The sequence below is a fragment of the Ursus maritimus genome, unplaced genomic scaffold, assembly GCF_017311325.1.
Source record: "Ursus maritimus isolate PB19 unplaced genomic scaffold, ASM1731132v1 scaffold_13, whole genome shotgun sequence".
Classification (NCBI taxonomy): domain Eukaryota; kingdom Metazoa; phylum Chordata; class Mammalia; order Carnivora; family Ursidae; genus Ursus; species Ursus maritimus.
Window position 1 is genome coordinate 55,180,434 of NW_024423675.1, and position 21,829 is coordinate 55,202,262.

General features: G+C 45.3%; 1 protein-coding gene across 2 annotated transcripts in view; it reads left to right on the top strand.

Moving 5' to 3' along the window:
- The window catches only part of MTHFD1L (methylenetetrahydrofolate dehydrogenase (NADP+ dependent) 1 like), a 185,721-nt gene that overhangs the window by 54,927 nt on the left and 108,965 nt on the right, over positions 1–21,829 (top strand). Inside the window, exons 14-19 of one of the 2 annotated variants that reach the window (XM_040627959.1) lie at positions 542–649; positions 1,517–1,591; positions 2,863–2,965; positions 7,539–7,615; positions 14,229–14,369; positions 17,432–17,500. In XM_040627959.1, the coding sequence (XP_040483893.1) occupies positions 542–649; positions 1,517–1,591; positions 2,863–2,965; positions 7,539–7,615; positions 14,229–14,369; positions 17,432–17,500 (573 nt within the window). Of the gene's footprint in view, positions 1–541; positions 650–1,516; positions 1,592–2,862; positions 2,966–7,538; positions 7,616–14,228; positions 14,370–17,431; positions 17,501–21,829 lie in introns of those variants that run through there. The other variant, XM_040627960.1, reaches the window with a different exon arrangement.

Sequence of the window (21,829 nt, forward strand, 5' to 3'; positions counted from 1 at the left end):
GTAACTACATATAAACACGATTATTACATTAAAAGACACAGTAATAAGTTCCTTAAATGAAAAGTTACCAAATATATGCTGAGTCTACAAATAATAAACATGCATGCTCATAAGACAGAATAGAATTTTGAGGGTGATACATTTTTTTACTTCTCAGACTTTCTGTTATATTTTATATTATTCTATTGTTACTGTTTAGTTTATTCCCTGCCTCATTTTCAAGTATATTTGATATGACACTATTTTCTAAATCAAAACAATGCATGAAAACAAGGAGACTGATCATTAAGGCCATCAGAATGTCTCCCCCTTAACCCAAGAACGAAAGATGAAAGAATTTGTGGTGAAACAGTCCCCTTAAGAGTTCTTTGTTGTCAAGTGGAAAACTCTGACTTTGATTTTTTGATTTAGGCTGTTTTGTGGACTTAGCTCATTATAAGGGTATGTGTAATTAGTGCAATAGTTTATTTATTCAGAAAGTCCTGGAATACTGCCGTGCTTGTCTGAGACCAGTAGAAAGATGTTTTCCTGTCATTTATAGTTTAACCTTCACTTGACCGGGGACATCCACGCCATCACTGCTGCCAATAATCTGCTGGCCGCCGCGATTGACACAAGAATTTTGCACGAGAACACTCAAACTGATAAGGTGAGAAGGTTTCCTTGTTGGCCCTTTTGGGCATCTTATCCTGGGATTTCTGGATTCTTAAGGAGTTCATGTGAAACCTTTGGAGTCTGTAAACTGTCTGAATTGTATTAAGTATTTTGTGAACTCTGTAGGTCCTTATTTCTTGGGGAGAAGATCGATACTTTGGTCAGATTCTCAAATGAGTTTGTGACCACTGCCATGTTGTTGGGGGAATTAGGTTACATATACGTTTTAAGGCAAATATTCTTTGAGACAGGACTTCAGTTTTAAAGGCAGTTGGTAGACCAGTTCTCTTCATTCTGTCCAAAGGTGCAATCTCTGGTCTGTCCTAAGAGGATTGGAAAGATATCTTTTTAAGACTGTAATGTTACATGTAGCCATTCTAGATGTGCTGTGAAAGAGTAGACCCCCTTGTTGGGCTTCAGGTGCATGCAGCTGACGTAAACACACACCTGATGAAGATAGAGTACCAGGTGCTAATTCCTCACAGACATAGGAAATGGATAAAAATGGGACTTCCTGGCATATTTACGAAGGTCTTGACTTCCTCCAATGAAAGTAATCCCTTGTGAGTTTTGGAAGCCAAATATAGATAAATATTAATTTGATGGTTGTGAGGCTATGTAGATAAAGAAATATTTATATTTATTGAGTCTTTGCAATGTGCCTTCTTTCAGATCTAGTCAGATTTATTAAAACGAGAGAACTTAAGGCTACATCGTTTATGTTTGCCAAGAATTTTAATAGGGCCTCTAATCTAAACAATTTGGTTATAAATGTAATACTTTGTCGTATCCTGTGAATTATCCAAGTTCATAGTTGGCTCTTAAGCTTTTGTGGGGTTTTATTTTTGTTTTGTGTTTTTAGGCGCTGTATAATCGACTCGTTCCTTCAGTGAATGGTATTCGAGAGTTTTCAAGCATTCAGCTTGCTCGGCTGAAAGTAAGTTTGCAGTTTGTGGCTCTTCAACAAGCAAATAATCCAGAAACAAGTCAGAAAAATGATCAAAGCCAGCAATTTTGAGCTTGATTTGATTTGGGTTTTCAGACACTCTTTGGGGAGTTAAACTCTAGAGACAGAACAACGTAACCGAGAGAAGAGAACCCGAGGCCTCAGACCTAGCTGCACTGAAGAGCAGGGGCCAAAATAGTTCCCCTTTTGAGATCTCAGTTCCTTCCACTATAGACTGAGAGGACTGCTTTGCACACCTAGAGTACCCTAGTCAACTGACAAATCGGATTCCGGAGAGTCCTTCTCTTTCATGAATTTTCTTTGATTGCTAGGAAATAAGATCTAGCCTCCGCAAATGTATCTGTATCAGATTTTCTTGCAGGAAGATGCTACGGTTGTCCTGGTAGAAGCAGTCTTAATTCTCACCCGTATTATCATTTCCTCATTCTATTTGCTGCTGTCCTGCTTATCACATTGATTCCTCTTGCTTTTTCCAGAGGCTAAAACCTGACTTTAAGGGCATAAGCGACAGCCACTGGTGGGTCATAATTGATCTTAAAAACCCACCTCCCTGCTTCTTCCTGAACCAGGTTTGGTTTGTTGAGCGTACTATACACTATGCTAACCTCAGCAGCCACCCCACAGACAACCTTGGTTGGCATTCGTATTTTCAATTATTTTCTTATACTTCATTATGAACTTTCTTAGGATGTTTCCTTTGCAGAAATAGATGCACTGAGAGCTGTAATGCCTTTTTTATTTTTTTCACAGTGAATTAGAAATAACTTGCTTTAAAAGAAATCGGCGTCGGCTTGACTTGAGTTCTTGGTATTTGTATTTGAAAGAAGAGCTAATGAATTGGAACATCAGTTATATAGACAGCAGTTGATGGCCCTTCTGAGTAGAGCACGAGTGGCCAAGTAGCACAGTCCCGAGGGTCTCGGGCTCAGACAGCAGCAAGTTGTGTTCTCTGTGTACTAGCAGCCATGCCTTGTTTTCGTGTCATTTTAGGGTGTATTACAAATATCTGTGTCCTGCATTTCAGGGCTATTTGGGCATTTGTTTATGAATTGGCCTAACCTACAATTTACTCAAAGTTCAGTGTAGTTTTGTGTTTTTTGTTTGTTTGTTTTTAGTTCAGTGTAGTTTCAAAAAGACTTTCTAGTCAAGGAGGAAATAAAATAAGAGGGATAATATGGGTTATATTTTGCTTTCTCTTCTTTGCTAAAATTGATCGCTTTTTTCCCCCTCTTCATCGTTAGAAACTGGGAATAAATAAGACGGACCCAAACGCGCTGACAGAAGAGGAAATCGGTAAATTCGCCCGTCTCAACATCGACCCGTCCACCATCACGTGGCAGAGAGGTAGGTGCTGGTTGCGGGGTCAGGGGTGACATTTGTTCCAGCCGCAGCTTTTAAATCACTCTCCCAAGCACCCGGTTTCATTTCTTCCCCTCGCGCCCCTAGCCTGCGATCCAGAATCCCTCAGCCTCGCCTCCTGTTCAGGAGGAAAAGTCACTGCCCTTCTTGACGCGGCTGCTCGGCCTGGCCTCTGTCCCATTCGCCTCCCCGACACACGTCCAAGGAAGGTCACTTAGTTTTCTCCTCCGTGGGTAGTAGCGTGTGATGATGCTCAGAGTCTCTCGGAAGGGTCAGGAGGTGGTCTGGATTCCTGACCCTTCTGTATGTTCGTCTCAGACCTGCCCACTCACCTTGCTTGTTTCTACCCACTTCTAGAACTTGTTTATCAGCTGCCTGAGTGATTGCAGTTACCTTTAATAGATGTTCTTGTGGGCACTTCCGTCTCCCAGTTCAGTAGGTTCCTAATGCAGAGATGTTATTCTGTTACTTCTTTGCTCAGAAGCCCCCATCGTGTGTGAGAAAATCCTGCGTGGGGTGCTGGGGCCGCCACAAAGCTTGGCCTGGACAGCTGGGCCTAACCTTGTCCTTCTGCCTGTCCTCCCACCATCCTCACCCTGTCTCCTCACCTAGACTCCCCCGGACACAACCCAGGTCCACCCCGTCACGAAGCTTCCCTTCTGAGAATCCACTTAACTGTTTCATTAAGAACTTCGTGTTTTCCCGCAAACCGTGAGGTGGAGAGAAGACTAGAGGTTGAGTCTTGGCTCGACCACATATGAGCTGTGCAGCTTTGACATACAACTTACTCTGTTTTCTCATCTGTAAAATGGGATAATTACCAGCGTCTGCCTTGCGTGGTTCCACTGTGGCCGGAGAGTGTTTTGCAAACTCGACAGCACCGCCCAAGAGACCCAGCAGATGCTATCGTGGGAATAGTTGCAGGATGTAGTCTTCTGAGAGTGTGTCTCCCAAACTGAAGGAGAGTAACATCATTTTGGAAACTCAAAAAAAAAAAGAAGTTTCATTGAGGTCCCTAGATTTTAGATCTTACCGGCTTCATTTTTAAGTAGCATGTTCCATTCAGTTAGCTCTTTGTTGTGATGGTAACTTTAATTCCTTTGTGGATGAACCACAGTTTACTCTGTTATTTAACAGACATGCATCAATTGTATTAATGCATCTGAACATTATCAGCATTTTATTGAGACGCCTACTGACTTTTTTAAATAACGGAAGTAACAACTTAAAAAAAGTTATTCCAGATAAATGCTAGAATTATGTGATTGTTTATGGCACTACAGTGAAGAAACTGTTATTGTTGTAGACAAGCAACCTGGATTGGAGGAGTTTGGAATGACATTTGCTAAGTAGTTTGGCTCTTACTCTCATGAATTAATATAAAAAATGGAACTCTTTATCAAGTGAATTGAGGACATTTAATGTAGGGACTTTTTTTTTTAAGGCACTATGAAATTTGACCTAGAAATAGTGATGAGATTAGATCTTTATATGATTTGATAACTAGAGGGGGACACTCAGGGACCACATGGGGCTGAACACCTCCTCTCAGACTATATGAATGGTGTGTATTTATGGAATGGCCACCCTTTCCTTTCTGCCTTTATAAGAAATGTAACTGGTAATTCTTTTATCCTGTGCCTCCTCTCAGAAGCTTATAGGCCTCATTGCCTGGCAACAGCATGGGACCAGAGCCAATAGACTGTTCCAGAAACAATTAACAGAAGGAGAAACAATAGGGATGCCTGGGTAGCTCAGTCGGTTAAGTGTCTGCCTTAGGCTCAGGTCATGATCCCAGGGTCCTGGGATCGAGTCCCACATCGGGCAGGGAGCCTGCTTCTCCCCCTGCCCATGTTCCCCCTGCTTGTGCTCTTTCTCTCTCTCTGACAAATAAATAAAATCTTTAAAAAAAAAAAAAAAAGAAAGAAAGAAAGAAAGAACAATAGCCATTGAGCCATTTTGTGGTTCCTGCCTCTCGTGGGCCCCTGCCTCTCTGAGCACCGTCCCAACCCCAGTCTTCCCTTCTCCTCTGTCTCATTGGTTTATCCGCCTCCAGGCTGTTAGACCAAGGTCCCACAAGCCTCAGTCAACCTCAGCGAAGTGACATCAGTTACTGGTTCCCAGCACTGCCCCGGCAACCTTGTAGAGAATCATGACAGCTCCGCCAGCCAAAACCGTGGCCCTGCCCTGACGGAGTACCTTGTGCCGCCCAGAACCTGACCCACTATTGTTCAAGAAGCCTCGAGACAAGCCCTGGGTGTTCCTCAGGCCCCAGGCAGCACAGTAGTGCCCACGGCCCACTTCAGACCCACGCTCCCTTGCACCTTCCCCATCTCCCCTGCACTAGTCAAAGCCTCCGATCAGAGATTGACATCTTGTTCATCTTTGCATCCCTGTGCAGCTCGCGTGGGACCTGGCACAAAATTGTCCCTCAGTAAATATTCCTGGAATGAGGGGCGCCTGGGTGGCTCAATCGGTTAAGCATCTGCCTTCAGCTCAGGTCATGATCTCAGGGTCCTGGGATCAAGCCCCGCATCAGGGTCCTTGTTCAGTGGGGAGTCTGCTTCTCCCTCTGCCTCTGCCGCTCCCCCGCTTACGCTGTCTCTCTCTCTGTCAAATAAATAAATAAAATCTTTAAATATATATATATAAAAATATTCCCGGAATGAATACATGCACTTCTCATTCCACCTTTAGCTGTATCATTGGAAGGCCAGGAATTATGTATCACTAACTTAGGGTTCCTTTCTGGTATCTGTGTTGTGTGTAGGAGTTTCATTTTCACATCTCTTCCATAGCCCTAACACACACACACGCCTCCCCCCGAGCATCCAAAGCCCACTGGGCTGTGAGGCGCCCCCCTCTGAGGTCCCCACTAAATGCACACATGGGCTTCCAACATCCCTGCTTCGAGTGGATCCTGCCAGCCTTTTTAATTTTTTTCTTTAGGCTTGTTTGTGCTCTCTTCGCTAAATAACAGCAGCTGAATTTCCAGCACAAACATCATCCCCGTCTTATGCCAAGATTGCATATTCCGCACGTAAGAGTGGGAAGTGTTTCTCCGTGACTGCACCACGGGTCTTGGGAATAAGTACTAGCTGGGGAGAGTTTTGAAAATCATTCCTTTCTCTGTATTGACTCTGCTTGGACCTTAGAATCATCAAGGCTTTTATGTGTTTGATGTGCGATGTTTGAGTGTGTGTGTGAGTGTGTTGGTGTGTCTGAGTGTGTGCGTGAGTGTGAGGGAGAGAGGGCGTGTGGCATGGAGAGTGGTGCCGGCTACGTCAGGGAACAATGGGTGGGTAAGGTGGGCAGGCCGGCTGGTGCTTCGTGTGTGAAAGAAAAGGTTAACATTTTTCATCCTACCGGTAAGTTCAGTCCCAAAATACAGAATTCTTGTCTCCATTTTTGTCAGTGTCGTATAAGGCGTTCAGTGACTCGGCTGTACGTTGTCAGGGTGGGCGGCTGCTTGTTTGAAGCCACATGGATTATTAGTGAAGCCTGTGTCCTTCTCGCTGACTTCCTGCCATTGTAAATTCAATTCTCACTCAACAAACCTAGTTTTCACAAACAAATGCAAATCAGCGCAGTTCAGATAAACCAGTGAAAGTCATACAAAGAATTAGTGTCCGCCTTAATCACAGTTGACTTCTTCCCCCCATGTTACTACTTTATTTACTGTACTGGGGGCAAGATGTACGTATCCTGACATTTTAACCATTTATGAGTGTGCAAACTGTGGCGTTAAATACATTCACAAGGCTTACAGTGGTTATGCCATCCCCACCGTCTATACCCAGAACCCTTCATCATCCCCAAGAAAAACTGTGTACCCAGTAAATAATAACTCCCTGTCTCCCCTCAGCCCCTGATAACCACTGTTCCACTCTCTCTGTCTGTGAATTTGGTAAGTGGGACCATACAACGTTTGTCCTTCTCTCTCTGGTGTATTTCAGTATGCATAATATTTCAATGTCTGTCCGTGTGGCTGTTCATTCCCTTGTGTTTGGCTGTGTAATGTTCTACCGACCACATTTTGTTTATCCGTTCACCTGTTGGTGGATGCTTGGTTGTTCCCCCTGTGGGTGTTGGGAATAATGCTGCAGTGAACACGAATGCTCAACGACGTGTTCGAGTCCCTGCTGCGGTTCTGTTGGTTGTATACTTAGCTGTGTCATTGCTGGATCATACGGTTGTTCAGTGTTTAACGTTTCACAACCAAAATGGGCTTCCTCTTGTGACTCAGGTTCAGTGTAAAATGTGACCACTTCAGAAATGGTTTTCCTTTACTACCTATCAAAAATGGCACCCCACCCTCACCCCAACCCTGACGCACTCTATCATATCATCGCCTTTATTTTTCTACAGCACTTACCCCTGACTGGTATTTTCTTGTTTATTCCATCCCTCTCTATATCTCTTCACTGGAGTGTCAGCCTCAGCGTAGCCAGACCTTGTCTCTTGCTCCCCACTGCCTCGCTGGCACTCACAACAGCTCCTGACAGATGGGGCAGCCCATCCGTACTTGTGGATTGAAGAAACTTTTTTTCTTTTTCAGTATTGGATACAAATGACCGATTTCTACGAAAAATAACGATTGGGCAGGCACCCACAGAGAAGGGGTATTCCCGGCAGGTACGTGGCATTTCTTCACTGGAGTGGCTCTGTTCTTGCTAGCGTTGGTTTGCACCAGCCCCGAAGCTGGTTCTCTGCTTCTCTTTTCTTGGTCATCCACCTGCAGGGGCCAGTGGGTTTCTCATCATTTCAAGATGTTGCTTCCCATCCCTCAGCAGGACTGGGAGAGGATCAGGAGGAAGAAAGGCCCTGGTATTTTCTTACCATCCTTTTCCTGGGTGACTTTAGTTGTCATTCTGGGGAGAACGACTCAGGGTGTCTTTTTTTTTTTTTTTTTTAAAGATTTTATTTATTTATTCGAACACAGATAGAGACAGCCAGCGAGAGAGGGAACACAAGCAGGGGGAGTGGGAGAGGAAGAAGCAGGCTCATAGCAGAAGAGCCTGATGTGGGGCTCGATCTCATAACGCCGGGATCACGCCCTGAGCCGAAGGCAGACGCTTAACCGCTGTGCCACCCAGGCGCCCCTCAGGGTGTCTTTTAAATATAAATGTTTACATATTTTATTGCAAATCCGCCAAGTTAATACTACTTCTGCATAACAAGTGAAAAAAGATAATCTCCAACACGTTACTCAAGTTTCATAAACCAAAGAATAAGCACCTCATTATTTGTTTAATAGCCTGAAGTGTTTCTAAGGATTACATCTTATTACCCAAATGCAGAAAATGCAGAAGATAAATTATGATGTTCACCTTCATTTCATGTGGGAAGGGATGCTTAGGGAACATAAAATCATTCTGTGATTTTTCAGTCAGATACAGCAAGCCTCTAGATTTTTTTTTTTAATTTTATATTTTAAGATGGTATTAGATTTATAGCCTTTATATGTCAGATTTTTATTAGTGAAAAAATAATCACTTTTACTATGATATTCAGTTCTCATATCGAATAGACTTTTGGACCGTTTGAAATATTTTGAATTAAGCAGCGAATACGAGGATTGATCAAGACAAACGAAGCCCCTGTACCTTCCCTCCTCACTCCTCCGCATCCTGAACTTGGACCCATGAACTGATTTACAACCGTTAGTCCACATCCGTGCTAGAAAACCAGACTCGTTGCCATATAATTTCGGGAAGCTTCTGAAAGAGGGGAAGACGGAGTTGGATTCGTGGAGGAAAGCGCAGCCCCAAACGTGGTGGGAGTGTTTTAGGGGGTCTCCACCTTCAGAGGCAAGAGATGTCCTACTTCGGGGTGAGAGCAGGCCCGCACACCCTTCAGGGTCAGTGGATGGGGACAGCTCCCAAGAGGGAAGCGGGCACCGTTCTGTGACCCCTGTGCTGAGCTGCAGCACGGGAGCCTGACTGTGGTCCCGAGGCCCGTGCCTCAGTGCACCACCCAGCCCCGGGGGTCCCTCACGTCACAGTCACAGACTTGCATGTGTAACATGCCCCCTGTTGGCAGTAAAAAGCATCTTGCTCAAAGAAAAGCAGTATATTGTGGCACTTTTTTTTTTTTTTTTTAAGATTTATTTATTTGGGAGAGAGTGGGAGAGCACAAGCAAGAGGGGCAGAGCCTGAAGAGAGAATCTCAAGCAGACTCCCGCTGAGCGTGGAGCCCGACGTGGGGCTTGATCTCATCACCCTGAGATCATAACCTGAACCGAAACCAAGAGTTGAACACTCAGCCAACTGAGCCACTCAGGTGCCCCTATTGCTGCACCTTTTTAAAGAGAGGGCAGCCTTTTCTCATCTCACAAGACAGCATCTGAAGGACTAGCCGTGGCCCCGTGAGTGAGCACAGGTGTGGAAGCAGCATCAGCGAGTCCTGGGTCCTGCCCTCTCCGATCTCTAGAGGTAGGCAGGGTTCATTGGAAATCAGGTCCACCAACAGGTGAAAATGAGGATCAAAGGCAGGCATCACCAGGTCAGAAGTAAACGTGCATCATGAAGCGTGATGCCAAAGCCAGTGAAGGGAAGCTCACAACGGCCAAGGAAGACAAGCTGGCAGGTCCTGTGGGAAGAGTCTTTACAGAGAATACATCGGTATCCTCGGGGCTGAGAGAGCCGTCATACAAGGAGTGAGAGAATTGGCTGCTGTGAGAAAAACAGGTGAAAATCTTGGAAGGAAAACAGTGTGAAAATAAAAATCGAGTTTGTGGACTGGATAACAGAGTAAGCTTAAGTGAATTAGAGAGGGCAGTGCAGTCCCAGGAATTCTGCCCGAACACGGTACCAAAGGGAAGCCACAGCAAGTGTAAAGGAAAAGGCCAGAGACGTGGGAAACCCACCAGGCAGTTCTAATATGCGTCTCATAGGAGGTCCAGGTGCGAGCACAGAGAAGGGAGGGAAGAAGGTGTTCAGGGAAGTAACAGAAAGCAAATGCACCAGCTTGACAGAAAACGTGAATTTTCACATTAAAGACTCTAACAGGTGCCTCACAGGATGAGGTAATACTCACACCAACACTAAGGGTAAAACAAAATTCCGAAGAGCTGCCACAGACCAAAAAGTCCTGATGGGTCACACAGGAGCGAGCCCCGGGTGGGCGTCAGATTTCTCAGCGACTGCACCCAACGCGAAGTGGCCCTGGGGAATGGATTCCGACTTCTGAAGGAAAAGGAGTTTTCTACCTAGAATCCCTGAGAAGGAGAGCTGCAGCAGCCGTCAGGCCCGCGAGTAGAGAATGCGAAAGCAGCAGCCGGGGTGCGTCGGACACGTCAGCCGTAGCTGTAGATGTGAACGGTCAGGGTGGTGAAATGCAGAAAATCGGAAGAAGAGATCATTTTGACATCATAAAGTTAAGATCTTGAACATGGAAAGTTGACACATGCAAAAACATCAAGAGACCAGTAAGAGTGGGAGGGAATGTTTGCATCAGCTCTAACAAAGGAGTCACGCACCAGATGCGAAAGGAGCTTCCACAAGGTGATACTCACACACTGCTCTGGGTGCGGGCTTCCCTGCTCGCCTCTACCACCGAGACTGCCTGGGGGTGCCTGAGGGGCTCAGTCGGTTAGGCGTCTGCCTTCTGCTAGGGTTGCGATCTCAGGGTCCTGGATGGCGCCCCACATCCGGCCTCTGCCCCTCCCCCTGCTTGTGCGCGTGTGCGCTCGCTCACTCACTGTCTCTGATAAATAAAGTCCTAAAAAAACAAAACAAAACTGGGACTCCTTGTCCCACAACTCCCTCTTTCCTTTGCCTGCAGTCTTCATCTTGCATATTTTCTGCCTCCCCCTACTCAAACCTCAACCCTGAGTTTTATAAGGGCAGGGGTTTTTGTCTTCTCTCGTCCCTGCTGTGTCGCAACAGTGGCAAACTGGGTCATGTAGCAGTAGTAGGTATTCGATGACGCTAAGTAAATGCACAGAGTAAGAGCAGCTTATAAACATAAATAAAATGCCAACGAGTGATCGTAAAACTGCAAGTTAAAACAAGGAGGTACTATTTATCTGTGATATATAAAAACAAATAAATTAGTACTGAATGTTACTGAAGGTACAAAGAAATAGGGCATTTATACAGTGTTTGTTAGAGTTTAAATTGGTAAACTTTCTTGGATGATAGCTTATTTGTACTAAAATTTGAAACAACCCAAGAGTTCCAGCTTTAGGACATAGGAAAAATTAAGATGGAGGAATTTTAGCTCATGTGCAAAAAAAAACCCAAAAAACAAAAAACCCTATATATAAGGATATTAATTGCAGCATTATTTGTAATGGTGAAATTTGAAATAGTCTAAACTTCCATCAGGAGGGGCAGTTACATATCTTTGGTACATCGTTCTGTACCACAGATACAGGTGAAAATATTATAGTGCCTATAGAGGAAGTGACAAGTAGTTTGTGAAATGGAAAGACCAAAAAAAATTACGCATGAAAAAAATTTGAAGTACGTATAGTTTAATCCAAGTTACATTAGGAAAAAGTCATGTTCCTGTATGTATATAAACACAGAATGGAAGCTGGAAAGATGTACACCAACTTCTGACATGAGTTACTTCTGAAAAGAGGGTTGGGACTACGTGGGGGTTAGTAAGTAAGCTCTTTCACGGTTTCTCCATGTATTTGTGTGCTGTAACCAGGTACTGGGGAGATGGGAGGTTAATAATGGCTGTGATTTAAATGCCTTTTAAGTGCCTTGTAACCATTAGCTCATTACACACATTAACACATCAGGTTTGTAAGTCTGGTTTACAAATGGGAAAGGCAGACATGTTACCTTCAGTTACTTACCCAAGGTTATATCTTGTATTGCTTTATGCATACATTTATTTTTAAATAAAAAGATTCTATTTAAGAGCTTTAACTATTTTTTTTAAACCGTAAGACTCCATTGACGTGTTTTTTTTTTTTTAAAGATTTTATTTATTTATTTGACAGAGATAGAGACAGCCAGCGAGAGAGGGAACACAAGCAGGGGGAGCAGGAGAGGAAGAAGCAGGCTCATAGCGGAGGAGCCTGATGTGGGGCTCGATCCCACAACGCCGGGATCACGCCCTGAGCCGAAGGCAGGCGCCTAACCGCTGTGCCACCCAGGCGCCCCTGACGTATTTTTTTTTAAAGATATACTTACTGGAGAGACAGAGAAAGCGGGCAAGAGAGGAGAGGAGGGGGAGGGAGACTTCCCGCTGAGTGCAGAGTCCGATGTGGGGCTTGATCTCACGACCCAAGGTGATGACCTCAGCCTAGTTCAGGAGTTGAACACTCAGCCAACTGAACCAGCCAGGTACCCCTGACATATTTTTATCTTAGTAAAGGTAGATCTATATCATCATTTTTTAATGGCTACATAATATTCGTCTTACGGATGTACTGTAACCAGTTCGGCCAGTTCCTGTGAATGGACACTTAGGGTATTTGTTATGTTGGACTATCGTGAACTGCAGGAACATACACACATATTTGTGTGGATTCTCTGGTAATATCCTTAGGATACATTCCCAGATCTGTAATTGGAGAGTCAAAGAAGCAGCAGATTCCCAATGTTGATACACATTTCCACATTACCTTCCAGAAAAGCCATGTTGATTCACATACTTCCAACATCACATATTGTCTTTTAAATTTGTGAAAAACAATGAAAATCTCTGTATATAATTCTGAATACTTTATTTGCAAAACAAAAATGAATAGCCCAATAATAGATACATCTTTCTGTCAATAAAATCAATAATTTAAATATTTAAATTAATATTTAAATTAATATTTAGATATTTAAATTGACCTAATTTGTTTCATTTTTTATGTTTTTTCAAGGTACAAAATTTTGAAGTTATAATGACTACAAATGTACAGCTTATATGTGTATTAATAAATGCTGTTTGTTACTTATATAGTTAATATTTTAAGAGTATCTCTAGTCTTGTGTTTTACATAGAAAGCCTCAAATTTTTCAGGCGTTTTTAATATGCGCTGTTTATAATGGAGTGGTAGTATAGAGAATCCTAAATATTGTACAGTGAAAAGTCACTGATGTTTGGAATGGGTTACATTGGAAACATAATAATTGAGCATAGTTGTATTTGACTTTCAGGTAATATTTTTTCACTACATCAGTGACTAATGAAATCTCAACCTGGAAGTAGCCAGAAAGCTCCTTATTTCCTTCATTTCCTTTCTTGTCAGTGACGGAAATGGACAATAAAATGTCTCATAAGGTGACCCCGCCAGGGCACCGCCATTTTCTCTCTGTGTCACCTTGCATTTGGCTGCGTCACAGGCCCCTTGGGAAGAAGAGAATTCAGGCAGAGCCTAATGAAATGATTTTATCCAGTGGCTGAATTAGGAGGAGGAGGAAGGCAAGTTCCTTGTTTCTCTCGTAGTTCCTGTTGGACCGTGTACAACCTGCTGTGAGAGTCAGGAGAGGGACTAGGAAGGCCCAGGCATATTTCACAGAAAGTGGCTGCTGTCCAGCGTTCATTGCTGGGCGCCTCCAGGTCTGAGGGGGCCAAGCCCCCAGGGGCAGTTGAGATTTGATTCTGTGTCACCTTCTGACTTGGGGGGAACTCTATGTGACAAGTCCACACTGCTGTGGGAAAATCTTAACTCTGGGAATCTGGCCCCAGAACCATCTCTCACTGTCTGCTCCTCATCTCTTTGCTGGACAGGCACACGTCACCCCCTGCACACACCAACGGTAACAGTGGAGGTGGCCAGCAGGGATTTATGTAGGGGACCTGTACTGAGTGCCTGCTGGCTTTCACACCTCATCCTCCACGCTGGCGACTCAGGAGTAAAGCCTTCCCAAGGTTCCTGCCTTCGTGGCTCCACTTTCGGTCATGGAGAGACGTGCGTCAGACAGTCACATTAATCATTAATTATAAGTCTGAGACATGCTGCAAATGCCAAACACAGAATGCCATGGGCGGGGGAGGGGGGGTGCAGGGACAGCAGCTCAGCCAGGCTGAGTCCTGCTCAGCGGAACAAAATCAAAGAAAGAAGAGTGTGGCCACGGGTAGAGAGCCCGCCCTAGAGAACTAAGCACAAGACCGTGCATGTTTCTAGCACTCCCAACACTTGGCAAACGGGAGATTGCCGCATTGAAGATGGACCCCCTCCCACCGCCCCACACAGGGCTGCGGGAACTTAATTGCTGAAATACGGCTCCAGGTGTCAGTGGCAATCCAGATGGCACTGTCGCTGACCAGTACTTCTGCTTTTGCTGTTCAGGCACAGTTTGACATTGCAGTGGCCAGCGAGATCATGGCAGTGCTGGCCTTGACCGACAGCCTCGTGGACATGAAGGAACGGCTGGGAAGAATGGTGGTGGCCAGTGACAAAAATGGGCAGCCCGTGACAGCAGAGGATTTGGTGAGTGTGTCCGTCTCATGAGCTCTGGAGAGCTCGCCGTGGCCCTGTCCTGTGTTCAGGAGAATGGAGATTTTCTTACCAGCGTGTGTCCTGGAAATCCCAGACCATGTCCACACTCCCGTTTTCTCCTTACAAGCCTATTTGTCTTATAGCATCTAGAATGTGCTCATCCCTGGCTGCAACCAAAGCCCGTGACATTTATTTCATAAGCTTTTTAGGACTGTTGGCAGCCCTGATATCTGCTCTCTGCTCTCTGTTCTCTGCTCTGGGTGGGGCGACCTCCCCTCCTCATGGCTTTTTCACAAAGGGCAATCGTGACTGCTTTGAATGGAGGACAAATCACCTTTCAAAAGAATAAGAAGTGACTCCACCTTCATGAAAGGGAAGGCAGGGTGAAAATTGGCCCTGGCTTCTTTAATTCCGTGCTCTGTAGTTGGGTGTCACGTTATGACGTCAGATCTCCACCTTAATCCGTCTTACTCATCTAGCTCCCTTTTGAGTGCAGTGGTGCCTTCTGTTAGCTTTCTGGGTATCCGGGCGCGTCACCGCCTCCTGTAGCGTGCATTCTAATTTCACATCCTCATCTTTTTTCCTCTTCGGAATTACTACCTTTACTGTTAACTTAAACCCCATTGGTGGTATAGCTGTTTCATGTGCTTGTGCGCAGGTAGGACCTAGGCGTTGGGAAAGCCATTGAGCACTCTTAAACTTCAGCTAACTTTCCCACATACGGGTCACATACGGTGATGGCAGCTAAAATGGGCACTGACGGTTGGAAAGGGAAAAGGCACATTAATATTTTATTAATTCCAAAGGCTTAGGATGTAAGAATCCTTTGCCAGGGTATCTTGATTACTTCTTGCCTGCTTTTGAAGAGATGAATCTGACCGACTCGTCTCGTAGGTCTTGTCGACTAAATTAAATATTTTTATTGGCAGCCCCTAAGATGCTTTGTATAAAGCTTAATTAGAAAACCCAAATCCAGGTTGGTATAAAGATACTGTTTTTAGGGGCGCCTGGGTGGCGCGGTTGTTAAACGTGTGCCTTCGGCTCAGGGCGTGATCCCGGGGTTCTGGAAGTGAGCCCCACATCAGGCTCCTCCGCTATGAGCCTGCTTCTTCCTCTCCCACTCCCCCTGCTTGTGTTCCCTCTCTCGCTGGCTGTCTCTCTCTGTCAAATAAATAAATAAAATCCTTTAAAAAAAAAAAGATACTGTTTTTAGAAATTATGAACATTGCGACATTTCTACATAAACTAACATATTGTGGCTTCTGTTCGATATATTTCCCTGTATCCTCTTAATCTTGGGTATCGATAACTATGTACCGGACATAGTTTGAAACTTAGTCTGCAAATATGATTTCTCTACATTTATTTTTGCATGTGTGTGATAAAAACCTCAGATCTGAAAGTAGACCCCAAGTTTACTCTTTTTAGTCATCTTTTGTGTCTCTATTTACAAAAACCACCTAACTTCTTCAGATTGTGTTTCATCCAGCTGCAGCTTTCAATAGTTGGTCTTTCGTGGAAAATTGAGGGAGGATTTTAGGAGCTTCTGTCTTTTTGTTTCACGACTTTATAATTTTTTATATACTCTGATTTGGCCAAAAGGACTTACGTATTGCCATGAGAATTTGAGTAGATGGCTTCTAAACGTTTCTCATAAGATGATCGATTCTGGCATCCTCTGGAAGAATACGTCCATACTCTCCCCTGCCCCCCCCCCCAACTCGGGATCTGGAATAGGTGCAGAGTTCAGAATGACCATGACAGCCTCAGAGCTGTTCTCTCTGCAGGGGCTCGAGGATAGTCAGTGTGTTAGGAGTCCCAGGAAAATAGGCAGGTGTATGCTACCTGAAGCAGTCCAACCAAAATGTCCACTTTCCTTCTTCCTCTACTTTCTTGCTTATCCTGGGAAGTATAAGCAAACACAGCATCCAGAAGGCTCAGTGGACTGCTACTTTTCTGCCTGCTTTGTGTAAAGAAAAGAGAACTAATTTCTTTGAGCCCTTCCTGGCCAGCAGCTTTCACAGTAAAACATCGTAAATATTATTTATAATAGAATGGTGACATTTCTTATAATGTCTATTTTGTGCAGTAAAGCAGAAAATAAATTGGATTTTCCTGAAAACCTTAAATCCTCAAGATTCTGCCACCTGATGTGTTGAGATCTGTGACGTGCTATGTTTGTCTTTTTAAGGTGATGTTCACACGGCTTTGTTCACTTGGCCAGTGTCTGTAGAAAAGGTGGAAGGGTTTGGTTTTGTTGGTTTTGTTTTTCTAAAGCTTCCCTCGTGGCCTTCTTTGGCCCACTTTTCCCAGCAGTTCTCACATTTCTTCCCTGTTTCTTCCTTCTCCCGTCTGTCTTTTCCAGGAATGGGGAACGGGGACGCAGCGGGAACCCCACCCATAGCTTTGCAGGGTTGGGAGGAAGCAGCTGCGTTTCATGTGCACGTGGCATCAGCTCCGTTCCAGGCAGACAGACAGCAGGAGAGGGGGAGACTAAGAAGCTTTTTCAATGTAGATGTTTCCTGAGTGCCTTCAATATCTGCGAGATGAGGCATTGGGAAACCAGTGGTTTCTTCGTTGCTTTTAGACAAATGGGTGCCTTTAGACATTTCCCTTTCTCGCTCTCCATTTCCTGCTCAGTCAGTAGCCAGATTTTCATACTGTATCTGATTTCTGCAGGCAATAGTATAATTTCTGGTAATGAAAAAATAATGTGCATAATTGCCAGAAGAGACTTTTAGGCAGACTGAAAGATCTGCTTTATGGCAAGCCTCGTAAAGCCTCGTAAACACCATCAAGAGAAGGTTTTCTTTAAAAAGGCGAGGACTGCCACTTCCCCATGACGTCACGTCTTAAATTGGTTGACATCCATTCGCGTGGGGGAGAGAAGGATCCAGCCCACCGCGCTGTGTTCCCCAAAGCTCGGAGGTGGGCGCAGCCTGTGGGAACGCCCACCCACGAGGCAGGCTGCTGAGAAACGGCCAGGAGGTTCACCTTGGCATGGGTGATCTTTTGTCCACAATCTAAAGCAGTTTTTTTTTTCTCTCCTTTAGGGGGTCACAGGTGCCTTGACGGTTTTGATGAAAGATGCAATAAAACCAAATCTGATGCAGACCCTAGAAGTAAGTGATTTTCGCTTTATAGGAATTGTTGACAGAGTTTGCCCTCATCGCGTTGCTTGTACATTCCCGTACAACGTGAGCATTTCCAGCCAATGTGAGCCCTTGGGGAGCATCAGAATAGGTCCTTGGTTGTCTGAAAAAAGTGAAACGTGTATGTATAGGTTCTTTCCTGAGGTCATGCAGTAGAAACATAAAAACTCCGTATCTAATACGTCAGTAAGTTGTGGAGCCATGTTGACGTGATGTTTTCTGTTTTGCCTTTCTTGGACTTAGCTTCTCATAATCATTAGGTTTAGGGTTTTTTGGTTTGTTTTTCCCCAGCAAAACACAGAGTATATGCTGAGAAATGCTTCCCAGGAAAGCATGCTGTACCCCCCTTTCGTAAGATTTTACCCTGCTCTTGCCCAGAGGACAAGTAGGTTACAGGAAGACAAGTAGAATCTCCATGCATTTATTCATTCATTCCGCCGATAGAACGCTCGGTTTGAGTGAGCCCTCTGCCATTTACTGACTGTGGCCTTGGTCAAGTGTCTACTGATCTCAGCCTCTGTTTTCCCCCGTGTAAAACAGTGATAGTAACGAAGACTAACTTAGCAGGGCTATTGTGAAGATTCAGTATTCACTGAACCCAGGACATGGGCAGGCCTTGCAGTAGGAGCATAGGGCAACAAAGTCCCGCCCTCTTGGAGCTTGTCCCCTAGTGGGGGAGACAGACGATAGAGAAATGAGTCAGTACATAGCATGTCAGCTGGTGGCAAGGACTGAATTAGAAAAATAAGAGGGAATGAGAGAACAGAGAGCGAGGTGGGTGGTGTCTGATGACCAGAGATGGGAACAAACCGGGAGACTGAGCTGCATGTGAGGAANNNNGTTCTGGGCGGAGGGTGACATTTAGCACAAAGGCCTGTGGGCAGGGATGTGCTCTACAGTGAGGAGGGTTCCAGGGGGGAGCAAGAATCCAATGTAAGGCAACATGACAGAAATGGTAGAACCAGCCAGAGCTGGAAGGTCCGAGGTGAGCCGGGGAGGGGAGAGCACAAGCACCTTTATAGCGGGGCTTCTCCCTCCTGCAGCGCCAGCTCCTTCCTCTCCGGCCATTCCATCGGCATGCCAGCATGCTCTGATAGAAGCCGTCTTAAACCAAAACAAAACAGTCCCCAGAACCTCCCGGGACCCAGTGTCCCCATGCAGCTACTGCTCCATTTCTCTGCCCTCTGTCACAGTCAGATATTAATGTCTGTGACCCGGGTCTCCGCTTTGTCACCTGCCTCTCTTCAGTAACTGGGGCAGGCGCTTAACTGACTGAGCCACCCAGGCGCCCCATGACCCCCAGACTCTTGTTCGGAATCTCCTGACCTCAGAATTTCAGTTGTGGGTGTACTTGCCGGGAGCCATTGCATATCAAGCTTGGTTATAAAATAGGGTCTTTGATTTCAAACCTAGTCAGTGGTTCTAGCCAAAATCCTAGGAGTCGTCCTGGAGCCCGCTTCCTTCTCCCCTGCCCCTGTCCCCCTCCATCCCCTGCAGAGCCTCCCTCCCTGACGCATCTCTGACCTGTCCACTTCTCCCGCTGCCCCGGCCTCCAGCGTACACTCCCATCCTGCCACAGTGGCTGCTGCTACCACTCCTTCTTCCAGAATCCTTTCTCTGCTCGGCCGCCCGAGAGCTCTGAAACGGAATCAGGTCCTGTTGCTCTCCCGCTTAGAGCTCTTGGGTGGTTTGCCCTGGTCCTCATTCTGGCTGGAAACCCTGCAGGATCTGGCCCTTCCCTGCCTCTTGCCTCATCCTCCCTCTCCCTGCCTGGGACGCTCCTCCCAGTTTCATGTGTCTGGCTCCTTGTATGTTAGGACTCCTGTCCTTTAAATATCAGCACCCTGGAGAAGCCTTCCTGGGCCATTCAGTCCAGCGAAGCCCCAGTCGCTGTGTCCTGTCACTGTCTTGTCATTCTGGGTGTGGCACAAAGTATCATCCGGGAGTTCCCTACTTCCTTGTCCATCCATCCACCACGATAGGAGCAGGACCTTTTCCACCTGGCTCACCACCTGATCGCAGCTCCTAGAAAGTGCCTCACACATATTAGGTGCTTAGCAAACATTTGTTGAATAATTAAATGAATACTTCTTATTTTTACTGCATGGCTCCTAAAATACATATTGGTTTAATAAATGAGTGAATAAAAAAATTTACAAAGAAACATGATATTGCTTCCTCATAACACTTCCCCCTTAAAAACAAACATGTTATTATCATCTTTTTTAGGGATCATCAGCTTACTGTTTTAAATAATTATATTTCTTCAGAATTACCCACACGTTTAAGACAGAACCCCTTCTAAAAGTCTAGTTTCCATTAGGGAAGGAGTCAGAGGGCTGGGCTGCTCCTAGACCATTCTTGTTGTACTCACATTTCTATTTTTCATTTAAGACTAGGCCATTTTGTCATTATCTTAACAGACGGTGGGCATTGGTTAAAAAATAAATGCAGCATTCAGTTAAAACATCTGCGTGTACGAATTCTGCCATCTGGGTCCTAATCATTCCAGATGAACCTAGTGGCACTGGGAATCTAAATCGGCCAGCGGTCTAAAAATCATTGATCAGTGTACAGACCGGGCTGTAGCGCTCCTGTGCGGATACACTCGATTGCTACTCCCGTATCAGGCTTTCAAGGGTTACCGTGCTGCAGGTGCCAGGAGACTGGTAGTTCTCAGTTCTGGCTGCACGTTAGGATCTCCTGGAAAGATTTTTTTTTTTAATTTATTTTAGAGAGAGAGAGAGCATGAGTGCACACAGGGGGAGGAGCACAGGGAGAGGGAGAATGAACCTCAAGCAGACTCCGAGCTCAGAACAGAGAGCCCGACACGGGGCTCGATCTCAGGATCTCAGATCTCGTGATCTGAGCCGAAATCAAGAGTTGGCTGCTCAGTCATCTGAGCCACCAGGTGCCCCTTCATAGAGTTTTGTTTTGTTTTGTTTTTTTAAATAAGATTTTATTTATTTATTTGACAGAGAGAGACAGCCAGCGAGAGAGGGAACACAGCAGGGGGAGTGGGAGAGGAAGAAGCAGGCTCCCAGCGGAGGAGCCCGATGTGGGACTCGATCCCGGAACGCCGGGATCACGCCCTGAGCCGAAGGCAGACGCTTAACGACTGCACCACCCAGGCACCCCCGTCATAGAGTTTTTTAACTGTGATCGCCGTAAATATTAGTTGAGCCTGTGAGCGTGTGTGTCTCTGTGTTTGAATATCTAATAATGATGTTCAACAGATTTTTCCGTTCAGACTCCATACTGGGAGTTTGAAAACCAGGGCTCTACTACTGCTTTAGTGAGTAATTCACTGTGTGGCCTTTAATTTTAAATTGAAATGCTAGTCCTTAGAGTGGTCACCTCAGGAACAGTGAAGTGTTTATGCTGACCCGGCCACACACCCTGTCCCCTGTCCCCCGCCAGAGACCAGTGTTTGGCGCTTCTCAGACCGAGGGCCTCACTGAACGCTGCAGTGTGTAGACCCAGGGACAGAGCCTGTGACCTTGTCCTCATGACCCTGTCCCCAGCTCCACTAGCTTACCACTAGCTTAACCAATGCCACGTTCCCAGACTGCAAGGGGAGGAGGTGATGGAGACTTGAAGTTCTTCTAAACGGTGTTTTCTTCAGAGCATTTCAAAGGTTTATCTGGACAGAAGTGAGACGTTAAAGATAGGTGCACAGATCTAGACACTAGACACGCACGTGAAAATATCCATAGGCACCTACGTTTGGATTTCATATTGCCGGCTTTATTTCCACAGACATTCGTGTGACCTCATCAGAACCCTGTCATTGTCCCCCCTGAGGACTCTGGGAAGAAAAGTAATGCGCAGAATGACTTTGATAAACTCTTTTTCATTCTCAGAGATGATTTTTCTTTCACTGCCTTTCTTCCTGCTTTTGTTCAGCCCTCTCGTCCTTGAAATATGTTCAGCTAGCAGCCCTTCGTGGTTCATGGGAATTTTCTGTGGCTCCCAGTCTCCCACCCCCCCTCCATCACTCCCTGCCTCCCCCCTGTCAGTAAGAGGGCAGCCTCTATTTGCACAGGTGGAGCCAAGGCCTCACAGACACAGACCCCAGCGGCCCCGGCTGGGCTCAGAATAAACCCCAACATCGCAATGAATGTGGATAAATTCCTTTAGATAGGGCTACAGTCTGTTCTCACTGATAAAAGAAAACTATAGAAATGGCATTTAAAATGAAATAGTGACAGATTTTTGTCAATGAATTAAATCCCTTATTGGGATTTTAGATAATTCCCTTATCTTGGGGTTGGTTTGGGGTTTTTTGGTTTTTTTGTG